This window comes from Bubalus bubalis, chromosome 9, assembly GCF_019923935.1.
Source record: "Bubalus bubalis isolate 160015118507 breed Murrah chromosome 9, NDDB_SH_1, whole genome shotgun sequence".
Lineage (NCBI taxonomy): Eukaryota > Metazoa > Chordata > Mammalia > Artiodactyla > Bovidae > Bubalus > Bubalus bubalis.
In genome coordinates, this window is record NC_059165.1 from 67,814,501 (window position 1) to 67,839,919 (window position 25,419).

Genomic DNA, 25,419 nt, shown 5'->3' on the forward strand with positions numbered 1-25,419 from the left:
CAGCGGAACTACAACTCCCGGCGGGCGCAGGCGCGTTGCAGTGGCGCGGTGGTCCCGCGTGCAGGCGGCATGTCGGCGCTGCGCTGTGGCCGCGGGGCGGCGGGGCTTCGGAGGGCCCTGTGGCCGAAGGGCCACCCCTGCTTCCTGGCCGAAGAAGGTAACGCAGGGGAGGCCCGGGGATGACGCCGGGACCGCTGCTCTGCCCCCTCACCCGCCGCCGTGACTTTTGGCTTCTCGACCCCAGGGATCCAGCTGACTTGCTTTGGCGATTCTGCCGAACCGAGTGACTGTATCCCGCTTTCAGTCGCCCTTGGGCCACTCTACGGACCGGGGTCGTCGGTGCACTTTGACCTTTGATTCCTGGGTTCTTTTGGAGTCCCATGACCCACTATTTACGAATTAGAGTTTTTAACCTTTGAACTGTCTGTGCCTTAGTTCGCGGAACCATTTATCTTCGAACTCAGGCCCCAGTTTCCTTTTTCCCTTACCCTGTGGTATTTCCTTTGAGACGGGTGACCACTGACAGTTGCACGGTCTTCAGGGTTCCTTTGCCCCGGATCCTGCGATTCCTGACCCTGCGACGGCCCTCCCCGCCCCAGCCCTGACACCCACCCGCCTCAGCCTCCCTGGTCTCTCCCTCAGGGACCCTTGGTGGCGTCTGGGGCCGAAAGAGGAGCTTGTCTGCCAGCGCTTGTGAGCAGGACCGCCGGAAGGGCTGCGGCCACGCGGAACTGCTGGAGGGTGAGCCTGATTCCAGGGCACTGGTCCTGATGCTCCTTTCTCACTGTCACCCCGCCGACCACACTCCTGGGAGCCACCTCCTTCGTTCCTCCAAGGTTCCTTGGTTCCACCCCATTGAGAAGGGTTGTCAGTCTGCAAGATGGGGTAACTCACTGGGTCCTGCTCTCTAGTGGTCCACGGGCCCCCTTTTTGCCACTGTGAAGTGAATGCTGTGTGCAGTGAGCTCTTATAGTTCCCTTGTCTTCCCAAACCCACCAGGGGCTCCCACTTTCCAGATGAGAGAATGAAGTGAAAGTTGCTCTGTTGGGTTGGACTCTTTGAGACCCCATGGACTATGCAGTCCATGGAATTCTCCAGGCCAGAATACTGGAGTGGGTAGCCTTTCCCTTCTCCAGGGCATCATCGAACCCAGGTCTCCCACATTGCAGGCAGATTCTTTACCAGCTGAGCCACAAGGGAAGCCCAAGAATACTGGAGTGGGTAACCTATCTCTTCTCTGAGGGATCTTCCTGACCCAGGAATCAAACCGGGGTCTCCTGCATTACAGGCAGATTCTTTACCAACTGAACTCTCAAGGAAGTCCTAATAGATGAGAGACTTGAAGCCTAAATTGTGGCTGGAGAGACTGGACTGCTGTGTGCAGAGCTGGGTTTTGCCCTGTGACATGCCGGACTTCAGTGGTCCTGGCTCAACTTCCTGGACTTGGCGCCTGATAGGGCCTGCTGGTGGTCTTTGTCACTGGGGATGGACAGCCAGGTCCTGGCATCTCCAGAGCGAGCTGGGGGCATCACTGTCCCCTCCCTCTCAGGTGTCCAATGCCTCCTGCTTCCCTCCTGCCCCACATCCAGTGAGTGGCCAGCAGCCAGGAGTGGGATGGGGGAGCCTTTAAAAAGAAAAGCCTGATTTCAGAAAATCCCAAACGTGCAGAAGTGAAGCCACAGGTCCTACCAGCTTTAAGAGCAACCTTCTTTGATTTCTCACCCACCTCATTATTTTAAGGCAAAGCCCAGGGTGTGAAAATGTGATCACTTCATGTCACTCCCTAGTCTCGACCCTCCAGCTGTATCCTTTCTGGCAGAATTCCCTCTCCACCCCCATTGAGGGCCTCAGAGCCCTGTGGCCTCTGCAAGCGTCCTTGGCTTCTGCCAGCGGGATCAGTGCACCTACTTGTCCCCGGTCACCCCCCAGGGGGTTCAGATGTGGCCACCTCGTGCCCTTTGTGGCACTTTGCCACTGACCATCTGCACGTTCAGAAAGTGTCTGCTGACTTTCCATCCACTGAGGCGGGGGCTGTGCCTTTCTTGTTGCTGTGTTTCTGCTCCAGACCAGCCCTCCTGTGTCTGGGCTGATGTTACAGTGAGAGAGGCACAGGCAGGAGACAAGTACCATTGGTCCTCACATTCGCGGATTCTGTGTTTGCAGAATCTCCTACCAGCTGAACTTTACCTGAAACCCCAGTCAGCGCACACCTTCTCAGCTGAGGTGGAGCTGGGTGACACTCTGTCAGTAGGCGTCCTTTTCAGGGTATATCTAGTGCCCTGTGTTTGCATTTTGTGCTGTGTGTTGGTGGTTTAGCTGTTTAAAATGGCCCCGGGCATGGTGCTGCAGGACCATCTTGAGCCCCTCAGCTCCAGGGGACTGTAATGTGCCTTTTGGAGAAAATTTGTCTGATCGGCGAAGTTTGTTCAGAAGTGAGTTCCAGTATTGGCCATTGTATATGTATATATCACGAATATGTGTACGAAATAAGGTGTATCAGATGGGAAAACTCACAACAGGGTGATGCATGGATCTGCTAGTGGGATGGGGCACTCAGGAACCCTGTGTTCCCTGGGTGAGGTCGATCCCTGTTCACCAACTCAATGGCCCCAAACCCCATAGGGTCATGAGAGCTGGCTGTGAAGCAGCACAGGGCAGGGGTGGGCTGTGGCTGTGAACGCTTGTGCATGTGCATTACAGCTGGAGTGGCGACAGGAAAGGGAGGCAGGGATTCAAGGAGGCAGGGGCTGTGGGTAGATTTTGAAGGCAGAGCCCCAAGGAGGCGCTGACTGGCTAGACCTGGAGGGAGAGAGCCCTGGGAAGGACAGAGCTGCCGGGGTGGGAGGATGTCGAGGAGCAGGTGGTGGGCAACTCCAGGAGCTCCTTCGGGGCTGGGTTTGAGCAGCCCAGGCAGACCTGTGCATTTGGTGGTGAGCAGACACACACCCAGGACTGATCCCCACTCCTGACAGCGGGGTCCCCTGACATCTCTCTCCCCACAGTGCTCAAGGCACGGGTGCGGCAACTGCAGGCTGAGGGCACGGCAGAGGAGGTGACGGTGAAGAGGGTGGCCATGGCTCAGGCCCCGGAGGCTGGTGGCATCTGGCCCCCCAGGCAGGCCCCAGTGGGGGCTGAAGGGGCTGCCCCCGTGCTCAGCAGCCACTGGGTGCAGAAGCTGGACAAGGATCAGCAGCTGATAGAGAAGCGCTGGCAGCATCTGGAGGGGAAGCTGCCGAAGATGGAGAAGCCGACCTGGGAGAAGCGTCTGCGCATGGAGCCGCGGCTGCTGAGCAGGAAGCTGGCGGGCCAGCTGCAGCAGTGGGAGCGCAAGAGGCCGCAGAGCCCCTGGGAGGAGCAGCTGGCCCGGCTGCTGCAGGAGGCCCCTCAGAGGCTGAGCCAGGAGGCAGATGAGGGCTCCGAATCCCGGCTGGAGGGCCAGCGCCAGAAGCTCCTGGCCTTCCTGGAGTGCTGCCTGCTCACGGGCCACCTGCCCCTGGCCCACCACGTGCTGGTTGCACAGCACAGCCGGGCCCCACAGCAGCAGCTGCTCACACTCCCCATGTACAACACCGTCATGCTTGGCTGGGCTCGCCAGGTAAGGGGCTGGGGTCGGAGGCGGGAGCCAACCCGGGGCACCTAGATCCCAACTCTGGTCTCTCAGCCCCAGGAGTCAGGCCTTCAGTTTTTATTATTTTGACAGGTTTTTTTTTTTAGATTTTTTTTTTTAATTTATTGGAGTATAGTTGATTTACAGTGTTGTGTTAGGTAGCACAGCGAATCAGTTATATCTACTCTTTTTGTTGTTGTTTAGTCGCTAAGTCCTATCTGATTCTTTGTGACCTTGTGGACTGTAGCCCATTGACTCCTCTGTCTATGGGATTTTCCAGGCAAGAATACTAAAGTGGGTTGTCATTTCCTTCTTCATTGATTTATTTTTTAATTGGAGGAAAATTGCTTTACAATGCTGTCTTGGTTTCTTCTGTACAACAACGCAAATCAGCCATAATTATACAAATACCCCTCGCTTGTGAACCTCCCCCTCCCCCCACCCCTCTCAGTCATCACAGAGCGCACAGTTTGGCTCCTTGCATCACATAGCAACTTATTGCCAGTGTCTGTTTCACACACGATCGTGTATATATGTCGCTGCTGCTTTCTCCCTTCGTCCAGCCCTCACCTTCCCCCTACCCCGTGTCCACAAGTCTGTTCTCTGTATCTGCGTCTTCACTTGTTCCCCACAGTTAGGTTCATGAGCACCATTTTTCTAGATTCCATATGTATGCATTAATACCGATATTTGTTTTTCACTTCCTGACTCACTTCACTCTGTATAACAGGCTCTAGGTTCATCCACCTCATTTGGACTGACTTTTCAAAATTTGTTCTTTTTTTATGACTGAGTAGAATTCGATTGTATATATGTACCACATCTTGGGTGCTTCCCAGGTGGCACTTGTGGTAAAGAACCCGCCTGCCAGTGCAGGAGACATAAGAGACGTGGGTTCGATCACTGGGTCAGGAAGATTTCCCTGGAGGAGGAAATGGCAACCCACTCCAGTATTCTTTGCTCCCATGGCGGGCTACAGTCTGTGGGGTCTCAAAGTGTCTGACACAACTGAAGTGACTTAGAATGCAGTGAACATTGAGTTACATGTGTCTTTTAGAATTGTGGCTCTCTTGGGGTATATGCCCCATAGTGGGATTGTTGGGTCATATGGTAGTTTATTCCTAGTTGTTTAAGGAATCTCCATACCACTCTCTACAGTGGCTATATCAATTTTCATTTTCACCAACAGGTTGAGAGGGTTCCCTTTTCTCCACATTCTCTCCAGCATTTATTATTTGTAGAGAGTTTTTGATGATGGCATTCTGACTGGTGTGAGGTGATACCTCATTGTAGTTTTGATTTGCATTCTTTAATAGTGATGTTGAGCATCTTTTCTTAAGTGGCCATTTAACAATTCTTGAGACTTGTTAATTATAAGTCACACGTGGCCCTCGATGGAAAATGTGAGAATGACAAAACGGCCAGAAGACAGCATTCCTGTGTGGTTACTCAGCCAGGGCTCTGGTGCACGGGGCACTGTAGGCCCTTCTCAGGGCAGCCTCCTCGATGCTCCTGTCTGGGACGAGAACGTTATGGTGCAGCCATCCCCAGCTGTGAATTTCCCTCTGGGTGCAGCTTTAGCCACTTCCCTCAAGGGAAGTGCTCTTTTCACTTGTGACTTCTCTGACCTGTGACTGCTGAGGAGAGTTGCCTAAGCACCCTTGTGGAGACAGCTTCCCCAGCACCCTCCCTGTTGTGCGTCTGCACCCTCATCTGAGGAGCATCGGAGAAAGTCTTAGTGCGGTGAAGGAGGGAGGCGAGTGCGGGTGCAGCTCTGGGGAGGCAGGTTCTCAACAGGGCCTCAGCTGTGCTGACTCACGCACAGAATGGGGCCCAGAGCAGCCTGGCAGCACTGGGAGGCGCCAGGGTCTCCACGGCAACAGTCACAGGGGGTTTCCTGCGTTGTCTTTGTGGGAGGCCTGCTCAGTTCCAGGCGTCAGTCTCCTTTCCTGCGGTGCTGGCCCTCTGGCATCTGCCAGCGGAGAGTTCTGTCAGGGCGGCAGGTTTCTGATTAGACAAGCTTTCTGGGGCCCCAGAACACCTGAACCATCTGGGAGGCTTCCAGCAGTAGACGCTCATTTTCTGTTAGTCCCAGAGGCCTGACGTTCAAGGTCAGGGTGAGACAGGCCCCCCTCCCTGCATCCCATCCTTCCTTCCTGCCTCTGCCGGCTCCTGGGCAGCTATGTCCCTCAGGCGTGTCTCTGTCCCCCTGACCTCTGCCTTGAGTGCCATACAGCGTCCAGCGTGTATACAGTACCTGTTCCAGACAAGGCCCTCTGCTCAGGCTCCAGGTGGATGTGTCAGGCGGCCCTCCTGTTTCTGCCATGTGCTCCCCTCGATCCACACCCTTCCCCTCCCCTCTGGGCCTTGGCTTTCCTATTTGCAGAACGGGGAGCCCTGCTGGGTTTTGGGAGCTGTGAAGGCTGTTGCCCAGGGCTTCGGCACTGGGGGCGGGGGGATGCTGTGCAGGGTCTGTGCGTGTTTTCCTGGTGGTGGTGACAGTCCTGTGAGTTTAGAAAGGCAGGAGAGATGGGCTGCTTCTAGACCAGCGTGTCCAATGGAGCTCTCTGTGACCTTGCCAATCTCCTTCAGCTGCACCAGCCTCCTGCTGCTGCCAAACTGGGTATGAAACTGAGCTCTGGTTAGCGTGCCCAGTGACCACCACACTGAGCAGCCCCCGGCCCATCTGTCCTGGGTGTAGACCCAGCTCTCAGACAGGGAGCAGGCCCCAGGGCAGGGCACAGGCAATGCCCATCTCTGTGGCACTTCTCCTAGATCCTCAGGGCCAAGGGGAAGGTGCTGGCTGAGTTGTCTGGGAGGCCTGTGGTGGGGTAATTGGGGGAAGGAGCAGGCGTGCCCCCCCCCCACCCCCGTACCCCCCTTGCAGGCTCTCACCCAGCTTGGTCCCCCCAGGGCTCCTTCAAAGAGCTGATGTACGTGTTCTTCATGCTGAAAGATGCCGGCCTGGCCCCGGACCTGCTGTCCTACGCAGCCGCCCTGCAGTGCATGGGGCGCCTGGACCAGGATGCCGGCACCATCCGAAGGTGGGCAGGGGGCGGTGGTGGAGCTGGGGTGGGACCCCAGGGGCTCCCCGCTGGTGCTAATAGCTGGGTGTGTGTGCCCTCAGGTGCCTGAAGCAGATGGAGCAGGACGGGCTTTCGCTGCAGGGGCTCTTCTCAGCTGTGCCCCTGAGCGCAGAGGAGCGGGAGGAGCTCCTGCGTGCTGTGCGCAAGGCCAGACCGGCCTTCAGCCCCCAGCCGCCACCCCCGCCCCCACCCCAGGTCAACACCTCGCCACTGCTCCAGGAGATCTACGCCAAGGTGAGCTGGCCTGCATCTGGGAACCTGAAGGGGGCGGGTGGTCACTGGGCGCCTCGGCCCCTCCCCTTGTTTCTCCTGGCAGCACTGGCCCCCCCACCCCATGCTGGTGGATGGGAGGCTGCCCTGTCCTGGGGGGCCCACACCCTGCCATATTTGGTTTCCACATGGAGACGCACCCTAGGCACAGCATAGGGGTATTGCAGGGCCAGTGTACCCACCTGAAACTGCACAGCTAATGCTGCAGGCGGCACAGGGCGCATGAGGTAAAGCCACCTCCCAGGGTGGAGGAGAGCGTAACACCCAGATCCCTGGGGCGACGCAAGGAGTTTTCTTTTTTTACTGGGACAGACTTCTCCTGACCTGCAGTTCACCTTTTAAAGTATAATCCAGTGGGTTGTTTTTAGTACATTGATCTCTACCTCCAGAACATTCCATAACCCTGAAAGGAAGCCCATCCCCATCAGTGGTCACCTCCTACCCTCTCCCCTGCCAACATGGAACCCACTCCCTGTGTGGATCGGCCTGTTCTGAACGTTTCCCATCAGTGGAATCACACCCCGTGTGTCCTGTGTCTGTTTCTCTCACTGAGCATCATGTTCTCAGCGTCAGGTGGTAGCGAGTGTCTGAGCTTCTTTTTTCACAGCTGAGGGATGCCCATGTGTGGAGGGACCACGTGGTGTTTATCCATCATCCCTTGGTGGACACTCGATCACCATAAACCAGGCTCCTGTGGCTGTCTGTGGACCAGTCTTTGTGTGGATGTACATTTTGGGTTTTCTATCTTTAGTGTACCTATCTTTAGAAGGGTCACACAGTTGCAAGTTGGAGGAGAAAACAGCAGCATCCGGGGCCTCACACTGTCTCTGGCACCTCCCCCACCCCCACCCCAGGCCAGGGAGACGCTGCTCTACTCTGGTGGGTGGAGAGGTCAGCAGCGGGGCCTCACTGGCAGCCTGTTGCCCCGGCAGGACCCCTCTGTGTCCTACCCGAAGCTGCACTTGTCCCTGAAGGAACTGCAGGGCCTCTTCCGACAGCAGCTTGGCGTGGAGATGGCCACCACTGTCACCGTGGAGTCCGTGGAGAAGGCCCCGCTCCTGACCAAGGAGGTCCTGCAGGCGGTAAGGGGCTGGGGGTGCTCCTGCCTGCTGAGCTGGGTGTCCGCTGGGCAGGGTTCATCCCAGCACCCGTCCTACTAGGTCCTCTCTCTGAGCCAGGACCTCGACCACCAGGCTGGGCCAGGTTGCCTGGGCACAGTAGTGACTCCTTGTGCAACCCTGCCCTGTCCCCTCCAATCGCCAGCGGAAGACCCTGGCGGCCTTGCGTGCCGAATGGGAGTCGGTGCTGTCCCTGGAGCTGCAGGAGACCAAGGAGAGTGAGGCCCGCGCTGCCGCAGAAGGCCGCCCATCCCTCTTCCCCTACCTGTGCCTGCTCAGTGAGAAGGAATTAGTGGGGCTGCTGCTGCAGGTGTGCACACCAGGAGGGGGCGGGGCCACTGCTATAGGCTGGGGGGCTGTGGGAGGAGCGCTCCTGCAGGGGCCAGGGGGTGGGTCAGGTGGTCCCGATGGAGCATGGGGCTTATGGTGCTGTCCTCCGGGACTGCCCCTCAGACCCTGCAGGCGCTGCCCCCGCATGGCGAGTCGCTTCTCTTCCTGGCGCACGAGCTGGGCTTGCGTGTGTTGAAGAGGAAGCGGCTCAGGAACCAGGTGGAAGAGCTAGAGCAGCGCTACTTCGAGTACCTGCACCTGCTGGCCTCGGACACCCAGGTGAGGCCAGGGAGCCTGAGCAGGGGGAGCCCGGGCGAGGAGCTCTGGGGAGCCCGGGCCGGGTGCCCCAGGCCTCAAGCAGAGGTCCCCTCCCCCTCCCCCTCCATGCCTGGGGTGGCCAGATTGGCCCCCAGACTCCACCTAAGTTTCCTCACCTAACCCTGCTCGTTGCCAGGGGCTGAGCCGGGGTCTTTAGGTCTGCATCTGGACTCTCAGGTCTCTGAACCACCCTCCCACCCGCAGGTAGCAGAGCCCTGCCTGCCTCGCCAGCACTGGGAAGCGCTGGGCGTGCCTGAGGCCCCCCCGGAGCAGCCCTGGCCTGTGTCTGTGCTGGTGCAGCTGGGCAAGCAGCTGGCAGAGGTGCTGGTGCGAGCCGTGCAGATGCCCAGCAGCCTGGCAGCACCCCGGGGCCCCAGCACACTCATCCCTGTGCTCTACCATGTGTATTCTTTCCGCAGTTTCCGCCAGGTACTTCTCTGATGGTGCTCCTCTGTGCTGGAAGGGGGAGGGGGCACCCTAGGGGCTGTGGGGCTCTGGGATCCTGCTGTGGCTCCAGACCCTGAGGACCTGGACTCAGGGTCCTGGCATCTGAGGGGACCCTGGTGTCTTCCTTCGCTGCCTCACAGTGCATCCTGACCTCTTGGCCTATCCTGCCTCCAGATCGGGATCCTGAAGCCACACCCAGCCTTCACACAGCTGCAGGAGACAGCGGCGGAGCGCACGCTGATCTTCGAGTCCACGGAGGTGCCCATGCTGTGCCCGCCCCTCCCCTGGACGTCACCACACTCAGGCGCCTTCCTACTGAGCCCCACCAAGATGATGCGGTCCTTGGAGGGCACCCAGCAGCACCAGCTCCTGCTGGAGCGCTGCCCACCCGCCGAGCTGCACGGCGCTCTGGATGCCCTCACTCAGCTGGGCAACTGTGCTTGGCGCGTCAATGGGCGCGTGCTCGACCTGGTGCTTGACCTCTTCAGGGACAAGGGCTGCCCCCGCCTGGGCGTGCCCGCCCCACCCACTGAGGCCCCCCGGCCCCCCGAGGGCCGCCAGACCCCCAAGGGCTGCCTGCTGCCCGAGGCCTCACCCGCTGACAAGGCGGAGATGCGGCGGGAGCTGGCACGGCGGCTGAAGGTGGCACGGGAGATGCAGAGCCTACGCGCAGATGCACTCTACCGTCTGTCGCTGGCCCAGCATCTGCGGAACCACGTCTTCTGGCTGCCGCATAACATGGACTTCCGAGGCCGTACCTACCCCTGTTCACCACACTTCAACCACCTTGGCAGTGACCTGGCCCGCGCGCTGCTGGAGTTTGCCCAGGGCCGTCCACTTGGCCCCCATGGCCTCGACTGGCTCAAGATCCACCTGATCAACCTCACAGGGCTCAAGAAGCGCGAGTCACTACAGACACGCCGCGACTACGCAGACGCGGTGATGGAGGACATCCTGGACTCAGCTGAACGACCCATGACGGTGGGCTCTGACCCCTCACCATCGGGCGTGCCCCGCCGCCCCCGCACCCACCTCAGAACCCTGCAGGCACCCCCAGCCTTGCTTCTTTCCTGGCACTCTCCTGCTGGCCTTTTCTCTGTCTTGGGCCGTGGACAGCACTGCCACCTCTCATACCACTGTGGCCCTCTCTCCAGGCCGGTCCCCTCCCTGGTCCATTGCTCTGGTCCTCTCCATGCCTCCAGGGCCTCCTATGTCTTCTACCACCTGGGCCCAACCAGCTGCTGCTTGTGCCCAGGAAGTACTCCCAGGCTGGCTCTGACCCCACTGGGTGGGGCCTGGAGACCGTGGGCCTGGCCTCACCCTGCCCACTGCCTCCCACAGGGCCGGAAGTGGTGGATGGAAGCAGATGAGCCCTGGCAAACCCTGGCCTGCTGCATGGAGATTGCCCAGGTGGTGCATTCCCCCGACCCTACCACCTACATCTCCCACTTTCCGGTTCACCAGGTAAGCTGGGGGACCCTGCTGTGGAGCACGCCCAGCCCTCATGGGCTCGGCCAAAGTTTCCTCAGGCTAAGGAGCTGAGGGATGGCATGGTGTCCACTCTGCACTGGCTGGTGTTCCCGGGTAGGGCTTCTCTGTGCCTCAGTTCCCTGTTGCAGAGGTTCCTGGCTGCCTGTCAGTGTGCGGGTCCAGGGCGGTCTTGCTTAAGCAGAGCTGGGGAAACAGGAGCCCCAGCCCCCCACTGCGGACATTGGCCCACCTCACCCAGTCTGTCACTGTCCACCCCCTGCCCAGGACGGCTCCTGTAATGGCCTCCAGCACTATGCTGCCCTGGGCCGGGACAGCACGGGGGCCACCTCTGTCAACCTGTCGCCCTCTGACCTGCCGCAGGACGTGTACAGTGAGGTAGCTGCACAGGTAGGCGCCATGACCCCCCCACCCCCGTGTGCCCTGATCCCCCAAACCCACCAGGGTCTGGATGCTGGACCCCATGGCCACCAGCTGTCACCATACCAGGCCGTGAGTAGGGTTCCCGGGAGGCAGAGGGGGTGACCCCCAAGAGGAGAGGAGACTTCCACCTCTGGGTGGGTGGCCCCGCCCACTGCCTCTGCAGGTGGAGGTATTCCGCAGGCAGGATGCCAAGCAGGGAGTGCGGGTGGCCCAGGTGCTGGAGGGCTTCATTAGCCGCAAGGTGGTCAAGCAGACAGTGATGACCGTGGTGTACGGCGTCACCCGCTACGGTGGCCGCCTGCAGATCGAGAGGCGCCTCCGGGAGCTCGAGGACTTCCCCCAGGTGCGCATCCAGCAGTAGGTAGTCCTGACGGAGGGGCTTGGCTCTGCCACTTGCGGGGTCCCTAGAGCAAGCCCACCCCCTGCGTGCAGGGGGACTTCCTGTGAGGGACCCTGAACCCTATCCACCCTACCCTTCTCCAGGAGTTCGTGTGGGAGGCATCTCACTACCTTGTGCGCCAGGTGTTCAACAGCCTCCAGGAGATGTTCTCTGGCACCCGGTCCATCCAGGTGAGGCCTCATCCTCCCCCTGCCCCGGGCTGTGGCCCCAGACCCAGCCCTGCTGACCTGGTGCCCGTCCCCGCAGCGCTGGCTGACTGAGAGTGCCCGGCTCATCTCACTCACGGGCTCAGCTGTGGAGTGGATCACGCCCCTGGGCGTCCCCATTATCCAGCCCTACCACCGAGACTCCAAGGTCATGGTACGTGCCGTCCCCCACGCCCACCCCCACTGAGCAGGGCAGGACTCAACCTCTGTGTCCCCATGCCAACCCTGCAGATAAAAGGCGGGCTCCAGAGCCTCACGTTCAGCAGCAGCGTGGACACCAACCAGTGAGTGTGGGCACGGGCAGACATGCAGGAGGCCACCCGGGTAGGGATGGGCGGGGCCCAGGCTGTGGCCAGGCTCTGAGTCCTGACTGTGTACCCTGCTCGCCCCCAGGAAGCCCAACACACTGAAGCAGAAGAATGGCTTCCCACCCAACTTCATCCACTCACTGGACTCCACACACATGATGCTCACCGCCCTGCACTGTTACAGGTGTGCTGGTCAGGGTCCTCGTGTGGGAGTGTAGGGGAGGGGCTCTGAGTGTGAAGCTGGCCCTCTGAGGGTCCCCCAACGTGCATGGACATTCTAGGTTCGGGCAAAGGTGTCTGGTTTATCCTGAGCTCCTCTGACCTGGTGGGAAGTATTGACGGTTGTTAGGAACAGCTGCTCACATGGTGGTGTGGCTGTTCTGAGCCTGGTGTCCACTGGAGTTTTGTGTTACTGACCTCCCCTCCCCTTGGGTGGCTACCCTGGGATGGAGCCCTGTGGTGGACCAGGGCCCAGCATCAGCAGCCCCCTACAGGGAGCTGAGAATCAGGCAGCAGCTGGGGGTTGGTGGCAAAGAGGCATCTTCCTGAGAGGAGAACTTGTCACCTACCCGCTGAGCGGGGTGTGCACACAGACAGCCGCTGGAGCATGCAGGGGTGCAGGCAGGAGGAGGGTGGGCATCATTGAGTGGTGGGAAGGGGCTTGAGGTGAGAACTGGGTCAATGGTGGGGGTTGGGGGAGGTGTGGATTGTGAGCAGGGGACCTCGAGGTGCAGCGCCTCTATAGGAGCCCCTCATTCTGGCTGCAGGAAGGGCCTGACCTTCGTCTCGGTGCACGACTGCTTCTGGACGCATGCGGCTGACGTCGGGGTCATGAACCAGGTGTGGCCCTGCGCCCACTAGCGGCTTTGCATCCCCAGCCTCCTCCCCACCCCACTTGACTGGGGAGCCCACTCCACGCCGCTTGGGTCTGGTTTCTGGCTGCTGATGCCCTCCGCCCCTGCTTCCGGTCCCCAGGTCTGCCGGGAGCAATTCGTCAGACTGCACAGCCAGCCCATCCTCCATGACCTGTCCAGGTTCCTCATCAAGCGGTTCTGCTCCGATTCTAGGTAAGGGCCCCCCTCCCGCCCGCACTGCTACTGTCCTTTCCCCAGGCTGCCCTGGCCTCACCCCCACCCTGTCTTTGCCTTCAGAACCTCCAAGAGCATGTGGGTCTCCAGACTAAAGGACACTCTGCTGTCTGTGCCTCCGACAGGTGGGACCCCGGCGGGGTGGCCACCCCTGTGGGCTGGGGGTGGGGCCCCCAGAGCCTACCCACCGTCTCCCTCTGCTCTGCAGGGACCTTTGACTTGGACCAGGTGAAGCGTTCCACGTTCTTTTTCAGCTGACTGCCGGGCCACCCTGTACTCTAGTGTGAATAAAGGTCTGTCGCCACATGGGGGCTGCTGCCTGGGGAGGGGTGGCTACGTTCGGTGTCCCCGCCGAGCAATCAGACGCGGCAGGCTGGGCGCCAATGCTGTTGTTTATTGCGCGGAATGGGGGTGTGGGAGTTAGTGGGGCGTGGGGGGTGCGGTGGGCGCTGCTGCCTCAGCTCGTCAGTACATTCATCACGACGGCGGGGACCCCCGGCCTCACCCTCACGCCGGGGCGCTGGAGGGAGAAGGGTGTGCCCGCTCCGGGGAGGTCACCGCGGATGCGCCTGGACAGGGACTGGGCTGGTTATTGCATGAGCCCAACGGAGGCAGCGGGAAGCCGGCAGGCCAAGTATTGCACTTAGAAACCAATCCTCGTCAGAGGGCGGGCGCGGGCAGCCTCCCCGGCCCTCTCCCCTCGGCCGCGGCCAGCCCGTCCCCCCTTCACAGTTGGGGGAACTGAGGCACCGAGGTGAAGGGAGCCCCCTCGCCCGTGCGCGGCTGCTGGGGGCAGGGGCGATGTGGGTGGGCGCAGGGCGATGGGGGGATGGGGCACGGTGGGGGCTGTTCTCACCTGCCCGGGCCGCCCGTCCGACTACAACTACCTACATCTCCTCTATGGCTTCTGGGGCAGGCGGCCCGGGCTGCGCAATGGCATGGCTTTGGTCTGGGTGACGGCCCCGCCCCATTTCGGGGCGGCGCGTGAGGGTCACAAGTTGGACGAAAGGCGTGAGCGCGCGGAGTCCAGCGGGTCGGGTCCGCCGGTGGTGCCCGGTGAGGGCGAGGCTGAGTCCCTTCGGTCCGGGCTGGGCGCTGCGACCCGGGTGGCGGGCGTGGGCCCCAGGCGCGGCGTGGAGCTGCTGGCCGGTCGCGCCGTGGCCGCGGGGCCGGGTGCGCCGTGGGGCAGCGAGGGCTGCGAGGCAGACAGCGGGCGCGAGGCGCGGCTTAGGCGCCGCGCAGGTAGCGCAGGCCCAGCGCGGGGCGCAGCAGGGGAGCCGGGTGCGCCACTGAAGGGCGAGGTCCGCGGTGCCCTGGGGCTGGCAGGCGCGCCAGGGGGACTGGCTGCGGGGGCGGGTCCAGGCGAGGCGGCAGCAGTGGCAACAGTGGGCGCGGGCCCCGGGGGCAGGCGGCGCACGAGGCGCGGCGAGCCGAGTGCCAGGGGCCCAACAAGCGGGCGTGCGACTTGTGGGCAGAAGCTCATGGCCACGGCCTGCTGCAGCGTGGCGATGGCTGAGGTGCCCTGTGGAGGTGGCGGTGGTGGCGGGAAGAGGCCGACACGCTGGCCCAGCTCGGCCTGCTGCACCATCTCGCGGTCATACTTGACAATCTCCTGGATGATGGCGTTCTCCTGGTTGTTAAACACGCCAGAGTTGAGGTCGTGCTGCACCTTGTGTAGCAGGATGGAGTTCTTCTTGCCTGGGGGCGGGGCGGGGGGAGGTGTCAGAGGTGCCAGCCTCTGCACAGCAGGCATGCCTGGGCGCCTCCTCCAACCAGTAGGCCAGTGTCCTAGTGCCTGGTGTGCCCAGCAAGCAGGTATTGGACCCTGACTGCACAGCCAGCGTGAGCAGATTCCAGTATCTGCTGCGTATAAGAAGCTGAAATTGTGCACCTACTGTATACAGAAAGCAGGAAGCAGGCACCTTTATGTGTAGCTAACATGTGGAATTCCTGCTTGTACACAGTCAGGAATTCCCGTGGCGTGCCTTGCGCGCTGCCTTCAACATGCTGAAGGTCTATGGTATATGTAGCAAGCTGCTGTTGAGCACTTACTGTACATGGTACATATGTTAAGCACCTATTGTATAGAGCTACATTGTATGTGCTTGTTGTCTATAAACATACTGAGTATTTTTTCTGTATCCTGGGAAGTCCTCTTTCTGTTGGCTCTCCTCCCCTCACACCCTCTCTTGGTCCTGCAGCCATTCATTGTGTCTGTTCCCACACACGGTACCAAGGGCCTCCCTGACTCCTGCATCTAGTCTTCAGCTAGTGCTCAGCCATTTCTGAGATTACCCCTTCCACTGCCTCTCCCCGGTTCCCCAGGACACCCCCCAACACACACACAGGCCAGGCTCCCAGAGTCCTCCTGTATACACACAGCCTCATAGGATACACATCTGATCAGGTCCTCCCCTGCCTAGAATCATCCATAGCTCCCTGTTGCTTCTGATCTACAGTCCATATGCTTTCCTCTACCACCCACTAGGGCTCTTGTGCCTGCCCACCCCTCTCAAGCCTCCCTCCTCCCAGCTTCCCTGACTCCAGGTAATCTAGGCCCCTTTCCCACCTCAGGGCCTTGGCACATGCTGTGTCCACTCCCAGGTCATGCCCTCTGTCTTTCTACTGGTAACACCTACTCATCTGGGTCTCTGCTTGGAATCACAAGGAAGCTCCCTGCCCCCACACCTCTCCTCTGTGACAAGCCTGAGGGTGGCTGCCACATCCTCCTCAGGGGCCACATTGTCACCTCCTGGCACACAGCAGGTTCTCAAATACTTGCCTGCTGAGCAGAAATTTCCTCTTCCTTGGGAAAGCCAGGCTGTATTTAGTCAAGGGAGAAAATGGGTTGGGAAATCTGGTCCCAAGACCAGAGAAGAGGCCCTGAGGGTCAGCTAGGCCATAGCACCACCACCCCCCAGACTGTCCCTGCTGGGCGGCCACTGAGGCTGGCCGCTGTGTCCACTCACCAATGCGATCCAGGCGGTCAATGGCGACTGTCTCAAAGGCCCGCCTCATCATGGGGTACTCCTCCAGCACCTCATTGAAGTTGTCCACACTCAGCGAGTAGAGGCGGCAGTAGGTGTCGGCCCGCACGCTCGCCGTGCGCCGGCCCCGTGTCAGCAGGCAGATCTCTGCGTGTGGCCAGGGGTGGCGGCCTCACTGCTGGGCCATCCCCCAGGGCCCTTCCAGCCAGCGGAGCACCCCAGCTCCCCTCACCCAATCTGGGGTCCTTCCTGCTGCACCTGTGCCCCTAAGCTTGCCACCCTGGCCTCTGGCTCCCCACCAACACTCACCCCCGAAGTAGGAGCCATCAGACAACTTCATCTCCTTGTTGCCCTTAGTAAGCACACTGACCACGCCGTGTTGGATGAAGTACATCTTCTTGCCAATGGTGCCCTCACGGATGATGTAGTCGCCTGGCTGGAAGACCTCAAACTTGAGCTTGGTCAGCATGGCTGTGACGAAGTTGGGGTCAGCATTGGCGAACAGTGGCATGGAGGCCACCAGTTTCCGGCAGTTGAAGTTGACGATCTCCTGTGGGGGTGGGAGGGGGACAGTGTCAGGCTTCCTCATCTTATCTTCCTTTTGGAGGTTGCACCTCTCAAATTCTCCGTCTGTGAAAGCAGTTGTACACTTCAGCCCAAAGACCAGCATCTTAATAGGCAGTCACTGGAGGTTTTGCCAAGGACAGGATCAGGGAAAGATTCCCTACTGTTTAACTCTGTGTTGGCAACACTGGTCGATGCTGTTAGACATGGGAAAGCATTCCAGCATTATAAGAACTGGAAAGGAAAAAGTAAAATTATCTCTTTACTCTTTCTATTAATAGGACTGCCTGAAAAACCCAAAAGAGTCAATGGAAAACTATAACAAGGGAAGTTAGTCAAAATAGCAAGTGATTTTTAAAAAACAACATGAAAACCAAGAGTCTTAAAGTGAATGCATGGTGTAGAAGACAGGGTACCATTTATCTTTGGTGGAGAAGCTTTGGGGGATGGGAAGATTTCATGTTTGATCTGTGTAGGGGTTAAGTGCGGATTTTACTTGATAGAATGTCCATCAGGTGAGCCCTGATGACAGGAGGGGCACTTTTCTCTAAGGTACATTTCAATAAGAAGGAGTGCTTACCATAAAGAGAAAACCCAGCTTTTTGTACAAACAAAGCCACTCCAAAGAAGATGCAATGCGTGAGAAGACCCTGTATCCACCCAGATAAAGAGCTACATGAGGTGGCGCAGCATGAGTTTAACAAGACACGTCCAACCCTACATGAAGATGCACTGAAACCCCCCAAAGGCACAGAAGAGCCATGAACACATGCCGCTTACCATCTCTGACACAGGAGACACCCTTTCTCCCTGGGTAGGGCCACAGTGCACAGCCTGTGGAAATGCTGCCTGGCTCGCTTCTTAACAACCAGGGTTGTTCACTCAGAATACACAAGCAGAAACATCAGGAAACCCATGACTAAAGAAGAGCAGGGGGCTTTCCTGGTGACTCAGTTGGTAAAGAATCTGCCTGCCAATGCAGGAGCCACAGCTTGGATCCCTGATTGGGGAAGATCCCACATGCCACGGAGCAGCTAAGCCAGTGTACCGCAACTGCTGAGCCTGTGCTCTAGAGCCCGGGAACCGCAGCTACTGAGCCTGTGTGCCGCAACTACTGAAGCCCGCACACTCTAGAGCCTGTGTCCAGGAAACAAGACACTGCAATGAGAAGCCTACACACCCTAGAGCCTGTGCTCTGAAACAAGAGAAGCCACCACAATGAGAAGCCTGCACACCGCAACTAGAGAAAAGCCTGTGTAGCAACAAAGACCCAGCTTAGCCCAAAATAAAAGAGAGCAGAGGACTCAGCCTCCAGGGCACCAAAACACACTGAAAACTTGTGATACAAACAGTGTGGGTTTGGTGCACACAAAGCAGACAGGCCTGTGGGCCAGATGAAAAGTCCAGAAACAGACCAAGCACAAGGGCGGTTCACCCAGAGCCTGAGGGTGCAGCCCCGCAGCAGGAGAGCCTGGACCCTTCCTCACACCAGTTCCAGGACAGGTTCCAAAGGCATCAGGGATCCACATGCAAAACAGACTACACATATCGGAAGAAGACACAGGAGAATTTCTGTAAAACCTAGGTGTATAGCAGGCAGGTGTTAGGTACCTGCTTTGTAGAGTGAGCATGTATACTGCATGCCTGCTATACACAGAGAGGAGATATTGAAGACTTGTGTGCAGCAGTCAGGTTTGAGCACCTGCTGTATGCAGCAAGCATACATGGAATACCTGTTGTACACAGCAAGCATACACAGAGTACCTGATGTAAAGAGCATAAAAATTCCACATGGGGGAGAAACCACAATCAGCAAGGTTTAAAGACAAATGGTGGGACTTCCCTGGCAGTCCAGTGGTTAAGATTTCACCTTCTGATGCAGGGCTGCAGCAGATTCAACCCCTGGTTAGGAAGCCAAGATCCCACACACCTTGTGGCCAGAAAACCAAAACGTAACACAGAAGCAATAGTGTAATAAATTCAAGGACGACTAAAAATGGTCCATGTCAGAAAAAAATCTCAAAAAAGACAAATGGTCACGGGGTGGAAATCTACATCACCAAGAGGTAAAGTCCTCCAGGTTTTTAGGGAATTCCCTGGCAGGTCCAGTGACTAGGACTCAACGCTGTCACTGCCAAGGGCCCAGATTTGGGTTGATCCTTAGTTGAGGAACCATCTGGCAGCCTCATGGTTTGGCCAAAAACAAAACAGTGACCAGAGGGGAAAGGGGTAGGTAATTGAAGAGTTTGGGATTAGCAGATATTATATGTAAAATAGATAACGGTCCTACTATGTAGCACAGAAGGCTCTTAACCTGTAATAAACCATAATGGAAAAGAATCTATAAAAGTGTGTATAGATAGATGAGTCACTGCTGTACACCAGAAACTGACAGCATTATAAATCAACTGTGTACTGTGCTAAGTTGCTTCAGTAGTGTCTGACTCTTTGCAGCCCCATGGACTGTAGCCCACCAGGCTCCTCTGTGGATTCTCTAGGCAAGTATACTGGAGTGGGTTGCTGTGGCCTCCTCCAGGGGATCTTCCCAGAGGATCAACTATACTTCAATTAAAAATAAGATTTTCTAAAAAAGGCCAAAAGTTCCAAAGGAAAACAAAAGTTACGGACAATTCACAGAAACACAAATAAACAAGCCCTTGATCACAGGAAAACTCTCCCAAAAGAAGAGAATGCACCTGAGTGTAGCTCCTTGGGGCACACCTCTCACTGAGCATTTGGGAACCATCTCCCAGGGCGTCCCTTGTGTCACCCTCAGAGGGATCGAAGGGTGCGCCCCTCCCTCGCCTCTCTGGGCACCACGAGCTCCTCCCTCAATGCGAAGGAGGGGCTCAGAGAGGGGGCGCTGGGAGTGCGGACACCTGGAGGCCCACAGGCGTCCATGGTTTTGTAACAAAATGGATGGAGAGCCGGAGGAACCCTGTGGAGGGACAGGACAGAAGATGGCTATTTTCTGCCTATATCCAGTTTTGCCAGTTTAACTTGATGTAAATGTCTAAGTAAAGATCAAATACAGATCACCAGGAGCTAACTTCTCTCAGAACCCCCTACCTCCCTCAGGGGCCCGTTGAGCTCGCCCAGGATGCTGTCCTCGTCGAACATCTTGCCCTGGTAGCGGTGCTCGTAGTAGTCGTGGATCTTCTGGCGGAAGTCGGCTGGCAGCTTGTGGAAGGACATGTACTGCTCCACTTGCTTGTACTGTAACAGGATGGGGGGGCCCGGGTCAGCAGTGTCTGCTCCAGAGCCCCAGCCTGAGTGGGCCTCAGCTTATGACCATGACAACATGGGACACTCAGGGAATCTGAATTTCAGATGAACGGCTAAAATGCCCCTGATAAGTTTAACCCTGGCAGTAAAAGTTAACTCCTGTGTCCTGAATATCTTCTGGCAACCCCTCCCACCGCCTCTGACCCTTTGGTGGCCCCCTCCTCGATGATCTTTTTAGAAATCGCCAGCCCAGCCCATCCTGAACAGGGCTGGGGGCAAGGGCACCAGTGAAGGGTGCCAGGCCCTACTGTCCCCAGGGTGGCACCCCCAGGGGAGCTCGGGCCCCGCTTCCGCGCTAGCCCCGCCCAGCCACAGCTGTCCTGAGCTCAGCGGAACCCGTGACGGCGGGCGGGTGGCGGCACCAGCTCGTGTTTGGGTGAGAGGCTGGTGGCTTCCGGACAGCCGGGGCGCCTGGCACCAGGCCCAGCTGACCCGGCCGACCTGACTGCTGGGCCACTGCTGGGGGTGCGGCAGCTGCTGGGCCAAGGCCAGCCCTGGGGTAGCAGTACAGGGACAGTGGGGCAGGGTTTGGGGAACTGGGCCACCCTTGGCCCGAGGGAGGGGAAACTGAGGCAAAAGACTGAAGCTGACCTCCAGGAAGTGCTGGTCTATGGGGCCACGTTGGACTGGCCCCAGGGAGGCCAAGTCCCAGGACATCCTTGCTTCCCAGAGGCCTCCCTTGTGTCCTTGAGCAACCCCAGCACCCCCACCCTTCCTGGGACAGCCCAGAGACACCCCTCACCAAGGGGTCTCCTGGCCCTGTCCTTTCCCCTTCATCGGCCCCCGTGTCCCCTCTAGACTTCTTCCTCAGGGCTCTGAGCTTTCTCACTGTCCTGTGAGCTGCTCCCCCTACCAAGGCAGGGGGGTGTTCAGTCTTGATCACAGCCACAGACCCTTTTGAGGTCCCCATCCCCTCTACCCCTCTGGCCTCCATCCTGAGCACAATGCATGGAGCTGGAGGGATGTGGGGTGAACCCCATACCCTCGGCAGTTCCTCCCCCCTCAGACCTTCTCCTGGTACTGGCGCCTTGAGGAGTCCAGCGACTGGATGAGGGCGGTGGCGTGGCCAATGAACATGGCGTAGCAGGTGGCACCCACGATCATGCTCAGCATGGTCAGCCAGATGTCCGTCATGCTTTCTGGCGCCTGCCGCCCGTACCCGATGCACAGCATGTGGCTCATGGCCTTGAACAGTGCGAAGGAGTAGAGCTCGCTCCATGAGTGGTTCTGCAAGTCCAAGGGTGGGTGGTGGGCAGGGGCTCACAGTCCCCAGGGAGCCTCTTGACAACCGCCCCCCCCCCCCCCCCAGGGCCCTGCCTGCCCACCCTTCCCCAGGCATCCAGCTCCCTGTGTCCAGAGTCAACCAAGGGGAACTAGATTCAGGCAGCCAACATGATGTGTACACGTTACAGCAACTCAGCAGAGGGCCGGCGTGAAGCCACCTCCCCACTTCATTCCTGGGGAAACAGGCTCCGAGCAGCTAGAGTCCAGCCCTGGGTGTTCAAGAGCCCTCACCACTTTACAACTTCTGATGAGTGTCTTTGAGGCCAAAGAATGGGGAAGTCCTGGGGACTGTGAGCTGAGGACACTGAACTCCTGATCAGAGGGGCAGGGTGGAAGAGGCATCAGACAGGACCAGGAAGAAACCCACCACCCCCTGCCAGTCCTCAGTTGAACCAGCGGGGAGGGGCAGCAGGCCCCGTTCAGGAAACAGGACCACATGCCCGGGTGTCCGGCCAGACAATGAGCTGCCTCAGCCAGGCAGCTGTGTCAGGCGCTGGGCTGGGCGCCCAAGGGTTTTCCCCTCCACTGCTCCCGCCCATTAATGCCCACCTGCCCTGTGCCCCAAATGCACCCCAGCGGGAGAAAGACTTGTTAACAGTCTCAGCCAGAATGCAATAGGTGCTCCTGAATCTCCCAATTTATTACTTCTCAAGACCGATGATACCACTTTCCCATTTGAGGACTATGATAAAATTGTCATTTAAACACACGGGTGCAAATAAAATGGGCTTCCCAGGTGGGTCAGTGGGAAAGAGTCTGCCTGCCAATGCAGGAGATGCGGGTTTGATCCTTGGATTTGGAAAATCCCCTTGAGAAAATGGCAACCCATTCCAGTATTCTTGCCTGGAGAATCCCACGGACAGAGGAGCCTGGTGGGCTGCACTCCAGGGGGTCGAAAAGAGACATGACTAAGCAACAGCATGCACACAAATGCGTGCAAATAAAAGTGGAATGGATCACAAAACACAATAAGCAGATGACGTGATTTCTAGAGGGGAGAGGGGGACAAAAGCAGCTCTACTGCCCTCAAACGGCAAAGGATCTCCATAGTTCTGGACCTGCAAGGCTCCAACTGGGACAGCAGCCCAGCGGAGCGCTCACCACCAGAGAGGGTTTCAGGTGCCCTGTGCTCCAGGCACGCAGGGGGGACACGAGCGCGGGGCTCACCACCATGCCGTTGATGGAGACCCAGCAGTTGCGTGGGAAGTCCTGAAGCATGGGCACCAGGAACTGCAGGCAGCCATCCCAGTGGCAGAGGAGCAGCATCATGCTGATGAGGTTGCAGATGCGCATGACGGCGCTCGCCAGGTCGTAGGTCATGTGGAAGATCTAGGGGCGAGGCAGGGCAGCTCACGTGAGCGTCCAGCAGACCCATGGTTACTCATGCTCCAGCAGTGGGAAGACACAGTCCCCCACGAGGGGCAGCCCTTACCTCCTTGTAGCCCCCACTCCCCATAGGCCTTTCAAGGTAATGAAGTGCCCTAGACTAGAGAACGTGGCCCCTTACCAGCCTGCCACCCAGGCACCAAATCTCTGCCTGGCCAGCCACCCAGTGTCCTCTCTGAGGACCACTGCCTCTTCCAGTGACCCAGTCCCCACCGACACCCCCCCTGGCAGCCTGTCGCCGTCCTGGAAAGTGCTGGTGACTGAGCCCGTATGGTGGCCAAGGGTTGCAGAAGTCAGGTCACACTGAGTCCAGAAGTGGGTCTGAACTTGGGAGAGAGGGTCAAGACTTCACTTCTTGGGGCCTCAGTTTCCCCATTGCCAACAGGGCTGTGAAGTCTGCCTCTCACAGGGCAGAATGAAGGAAGGGCTGCAGATGTGTCAAGGATTCATGCAGTGCTTTCTGTGACCCCACTCCCCAGCAGGTAGGGGCTCCTGTGGCCACGCCCCTAGCTCCCCGCCCCCAATCCGCCCAGGTTCCACCCGTGTTTCCCAGGCCCGTCTCCGCAGCTCCTGTAACTCCGCCCAGTGTACTCAAGTGACACCGCTACTCTTGTGTGTCTAATCCCACCTGTCTTCTCATTGTAGTACGCCCCTGGACCCTGCAGCACCCCCCGCCAAGGGTCTCCCATCATGGCCCGGCCTTTTTGTTGCCGGTGCCTCCTGTAGCCATCGCCTGGTCCCATCACAACGGCATCCTCACCCATCACCACCCCCTCGCCCATCACAACCCTGCCCCTACATCCCAGCCCAGTTCCAGCCCATTACGACCCCACTGACCCCACCCTTGCCTCTGTGCCCCAGCCCCACAGGCCCTGCCCACCAGCCCCGCAAAACCCCGCCCATGCCCTTGGCCCCGCCCCTGCGCCCACGCGCAGCCACTCACCTCCTCCCACTGATGGATGTAGCGGATGAGGCGCGACAAGCGGAGCAGGCGCAGCAGGCTGAGGATCTTGGTGAAGCGCACGATGCGCAGGGCGCGGGCCGTCTTGTAGACCTCAGAGTCGATGCCTTTCTCCACGATGAGGAAGATGTAGTCCACGGGGATGGAGGATACGAAGTCCACCACGAACCACGTGCGCAGGTACTTCTTCTTGATCTTCTCGGGGTCCAGGATGATCTCCGTGTTGTCCTCGATCACAATGCCCGTGCGGAAGTTCAGCACCAGGTCCATGAGGAAGAATGTGTCCGAGACAACATTGAACACAATCCATGGGGCCGTGGTCTCGTCCTTGAAGAAGGTGATGCCCACGGGGATGATGATGAGGTTTCCCACCATGAAGAGCAGCATGGTGAAGTCCCAGTAGAACCTGGGGGCGAGGTGCAATGAGTCACGACTCTGCCTTTGTGTGGGGCCCTCCTCTGAGCGCTTCTGCCTGGCCCATTGTGCACGCAGGTACCATTGAAGACCAGCCCAGAACTCGCATACTCCAGCGAAGCTGACAATTTGCCCCCACCCCGGGTCATAGTTGGTGAGGGCTTCCCAGATGGCGCTAGTGGTAAAGAACCTTCCTGCCAATGCAGGGGATGTGAGAGACACAGGTTCGATCCTTAGATTGGGAAGATCCCCTGGAGGAGGGCAGTATTCTTGCCTGGAGAATCCCATGGATCGAGGAGCCTGGAGGGTTATAGTCCATGGGGTTGCAAAGAATAGGAAATGACTAAAGCGACTTAGCACACAGGGCTAGTGTGGACCTTGCCTCCAGGAAGCCCTCCCACATCCCAGATTGCACTCTACTGCTGCCTGGACTCCTCCAGCCCGGTTCCTCTCACAGGCCCAGCGTGACCGTCTTTCTTTGAAGAAGTCAGAGACCTAGAATAGCCACTCAAAAATTGACTAAATGTTTCCTGGGACCAAAAAGGTCCGATGTGCCTGGCATAAGGTTGGCGTGCCAAAGGAAGTAAGGCTGAGCAGGGAGGGAGGAGACAAGGGAGAAACTGGAGGGGTGGGGTGGGGATTGGCTCCAGGAGTGTTGGGTGGTTGGGCGGTGGCTGCAGGTATGGGATGGGTGCCAGACAGAGTGCAGGACCCCCACCCCCACTGGGTTTCCCCGTAGGGCACCAGAAGGTTGAGCAGGGGTCACTGGCTATCCCTCCATTTCTGAAAGTGCTCAGGGTACGGGGCGGGGGGCGGAGGGGAGGCGCTGGAGACAGGGAAGAGGCTGGGGTGCCCCAGGGGCAGGGAGAAAGGAAGAGGAAGGCCTGGCAGGCAGAGCACAGGGCCAGGCAACAGAGGAACCTGAGTGACCCAACTTGGCCAGGCTTGGATGTTTCATGTGATAAATATGCCTAAAAATGGGATGACTGGTTGCTTCTGCTGCCAGACCCACACACCCAGGACTGATAATGTGTGCCTGAGGTCAATTCCAGAATTCCACCTGGGAATGCTATGCTCTTGCGAAACGGCCTGTCATTTGAGGAATAAATCTATCAACAGCCGGGCACCGTGTCCTGAGTTCAACATTCACCCGTGAGGACAGATGGACACAGCAAAGGCCACATGGAAAGATGCCCAGCCCTGCAACAAACAGGAATCAAAACTACTTGATGCGAAACTGTCCAGCGCTGCAGAAAGTTAAAGTTACCATGTGGCCTGGCAATTCCACATGGGTCCTGGACCTACACCCAAGGATGGAAAGCAGGTATTCAAACAGACTCTTGTACACCAGTGTCCACCATGGCATGACTTACAGTGGCCAGAATTGGAAACAATCCACGCATCCATCAGTGGATAAACATAATGTGTTCCCTCCACACATGGGAGCAT

The 25,419-nt window shown here is 58.5% G+C and overlaps 2 protein-coding genes across 3 annotated transcripts in view; one reads left to right on the forward strand and one right to left on the reverse strand.

Annotated features, from left to right (window-relative positions):
- Positions 1 to 17,181, forward strand: POLRMT (RNA polymerase mitochondrial). 2 transcript variants are annotated; one of them, XM_044947678.2, is made up of 22 exons: positions 1 to 157; positions 643 to 741; positions 3,003 to 3,595; positions 6,521 to 6,651; positions 6,735 to 6,927; positions 7,896 to 8,045; positions 8,227 to 8,391; positions 8,535 to 8,690; positions 8,934 to 9,158; positions 9,351 to 10,157; positions 10,518 to 10,640; positions 10,932 to 11,054; positions 11,251 to 11,430; positions 11,571 to 11,657; positions 11,734 to 11,847; positions 11,925 to 11,977; positions 12,087 to 12,185; positions 12,769 to 12,841; positions 12,977 to 13,068; positions 13,153 to 13,214; positions 13,298 to 13,382; positions 16,922 to 17,181. In XM_044947678.2, exons 1-21 carry the CDS (start codon positions 70 to 72, stop codon positions 13,345 to 13,347), a joined length of 3,663 nt encoding a protein of 1,220 aa, XP_044803613.1. In that variant the 5' UTR covers positions 1 to 69; the 3' UTR covers positions 13,348 to 13,382; positions 16,922 to 17,181. The 2 variants fall into 2 exon arrangements, with proteins under 2 accessions (XP_044803613.1, XP_006052796.1); XM_006052734.4 differs by lacking the exon at positions 16,922 to 17,181 and having other exon boundaries at positions 13,298 to 13,393.
- The window catches only part of HCN2 (hyperpolarization activated cyclic nucleotide gated potassium and sodium channel 2), a 20,363-nt gene continuing 8,407 nt past the window's right edge, over positions 13,464 to 25,419 (reverse strand). The window contains exons 2-8 of the mRNA XM_025292819.3: positions 23,539 to 23,962; positions 22,377 to 22,538; positions 20,934 to 21,152; positions 19,710 to 19,856; positions 16,386 to 16,626; positions 16,059 to 16,223; positions 13,464 to 14,787 (exon numbers count right to left, since the gene is read on the reverse strand). Coding sequence (XP_025148604.3) covers positions 14,081 to 14,787; positions 16,059 to 16,223; positions 16,386 to 16,626; positions 19,710 to 19,856; positions 20,934 to 21,152; positions 22,377 to 22,538; positions 23,539 to 23,962 — 2,065 coding nt within the window. The 3' untranslated portion in view covers positions 13,464 to 14,080. The remainder of the gene's footprint in view (positions 14,788 to 16,058; positions 16,224 to 16,385; positions 16,627 to 19,709; positions 19,857 to 20,933; positions 21,153 to 22,376; positions 22,539 to 23,538; positions 23,963 to 25,419) is intronic.

Bases quoted from the DNA above. Each gene is read 5' to 3' on its own strand.
- POLRMT (XM_044947678.2), top strand. From the start codon at position 70: ATGTCGGCGCTGCGCTGTGGCCGCGGGGCGGCGGGGCTTCGGAGGGCC. The intron at 10,158-10,517 runs GTGGGCTCTGAC...TGCCTCCCACAG, and splicing joins CAGCTGAACGACCCATGACG to GGCCGGAAGTGGTGGATGGA. The intron at 11,431-11,570 runs GTGCGCATCCAG...ACCCTTCTCCAG, and splicing joins AGCTCGAGGACTTCCCCCAG to GAGTTCGTGTGGGAGGCATC.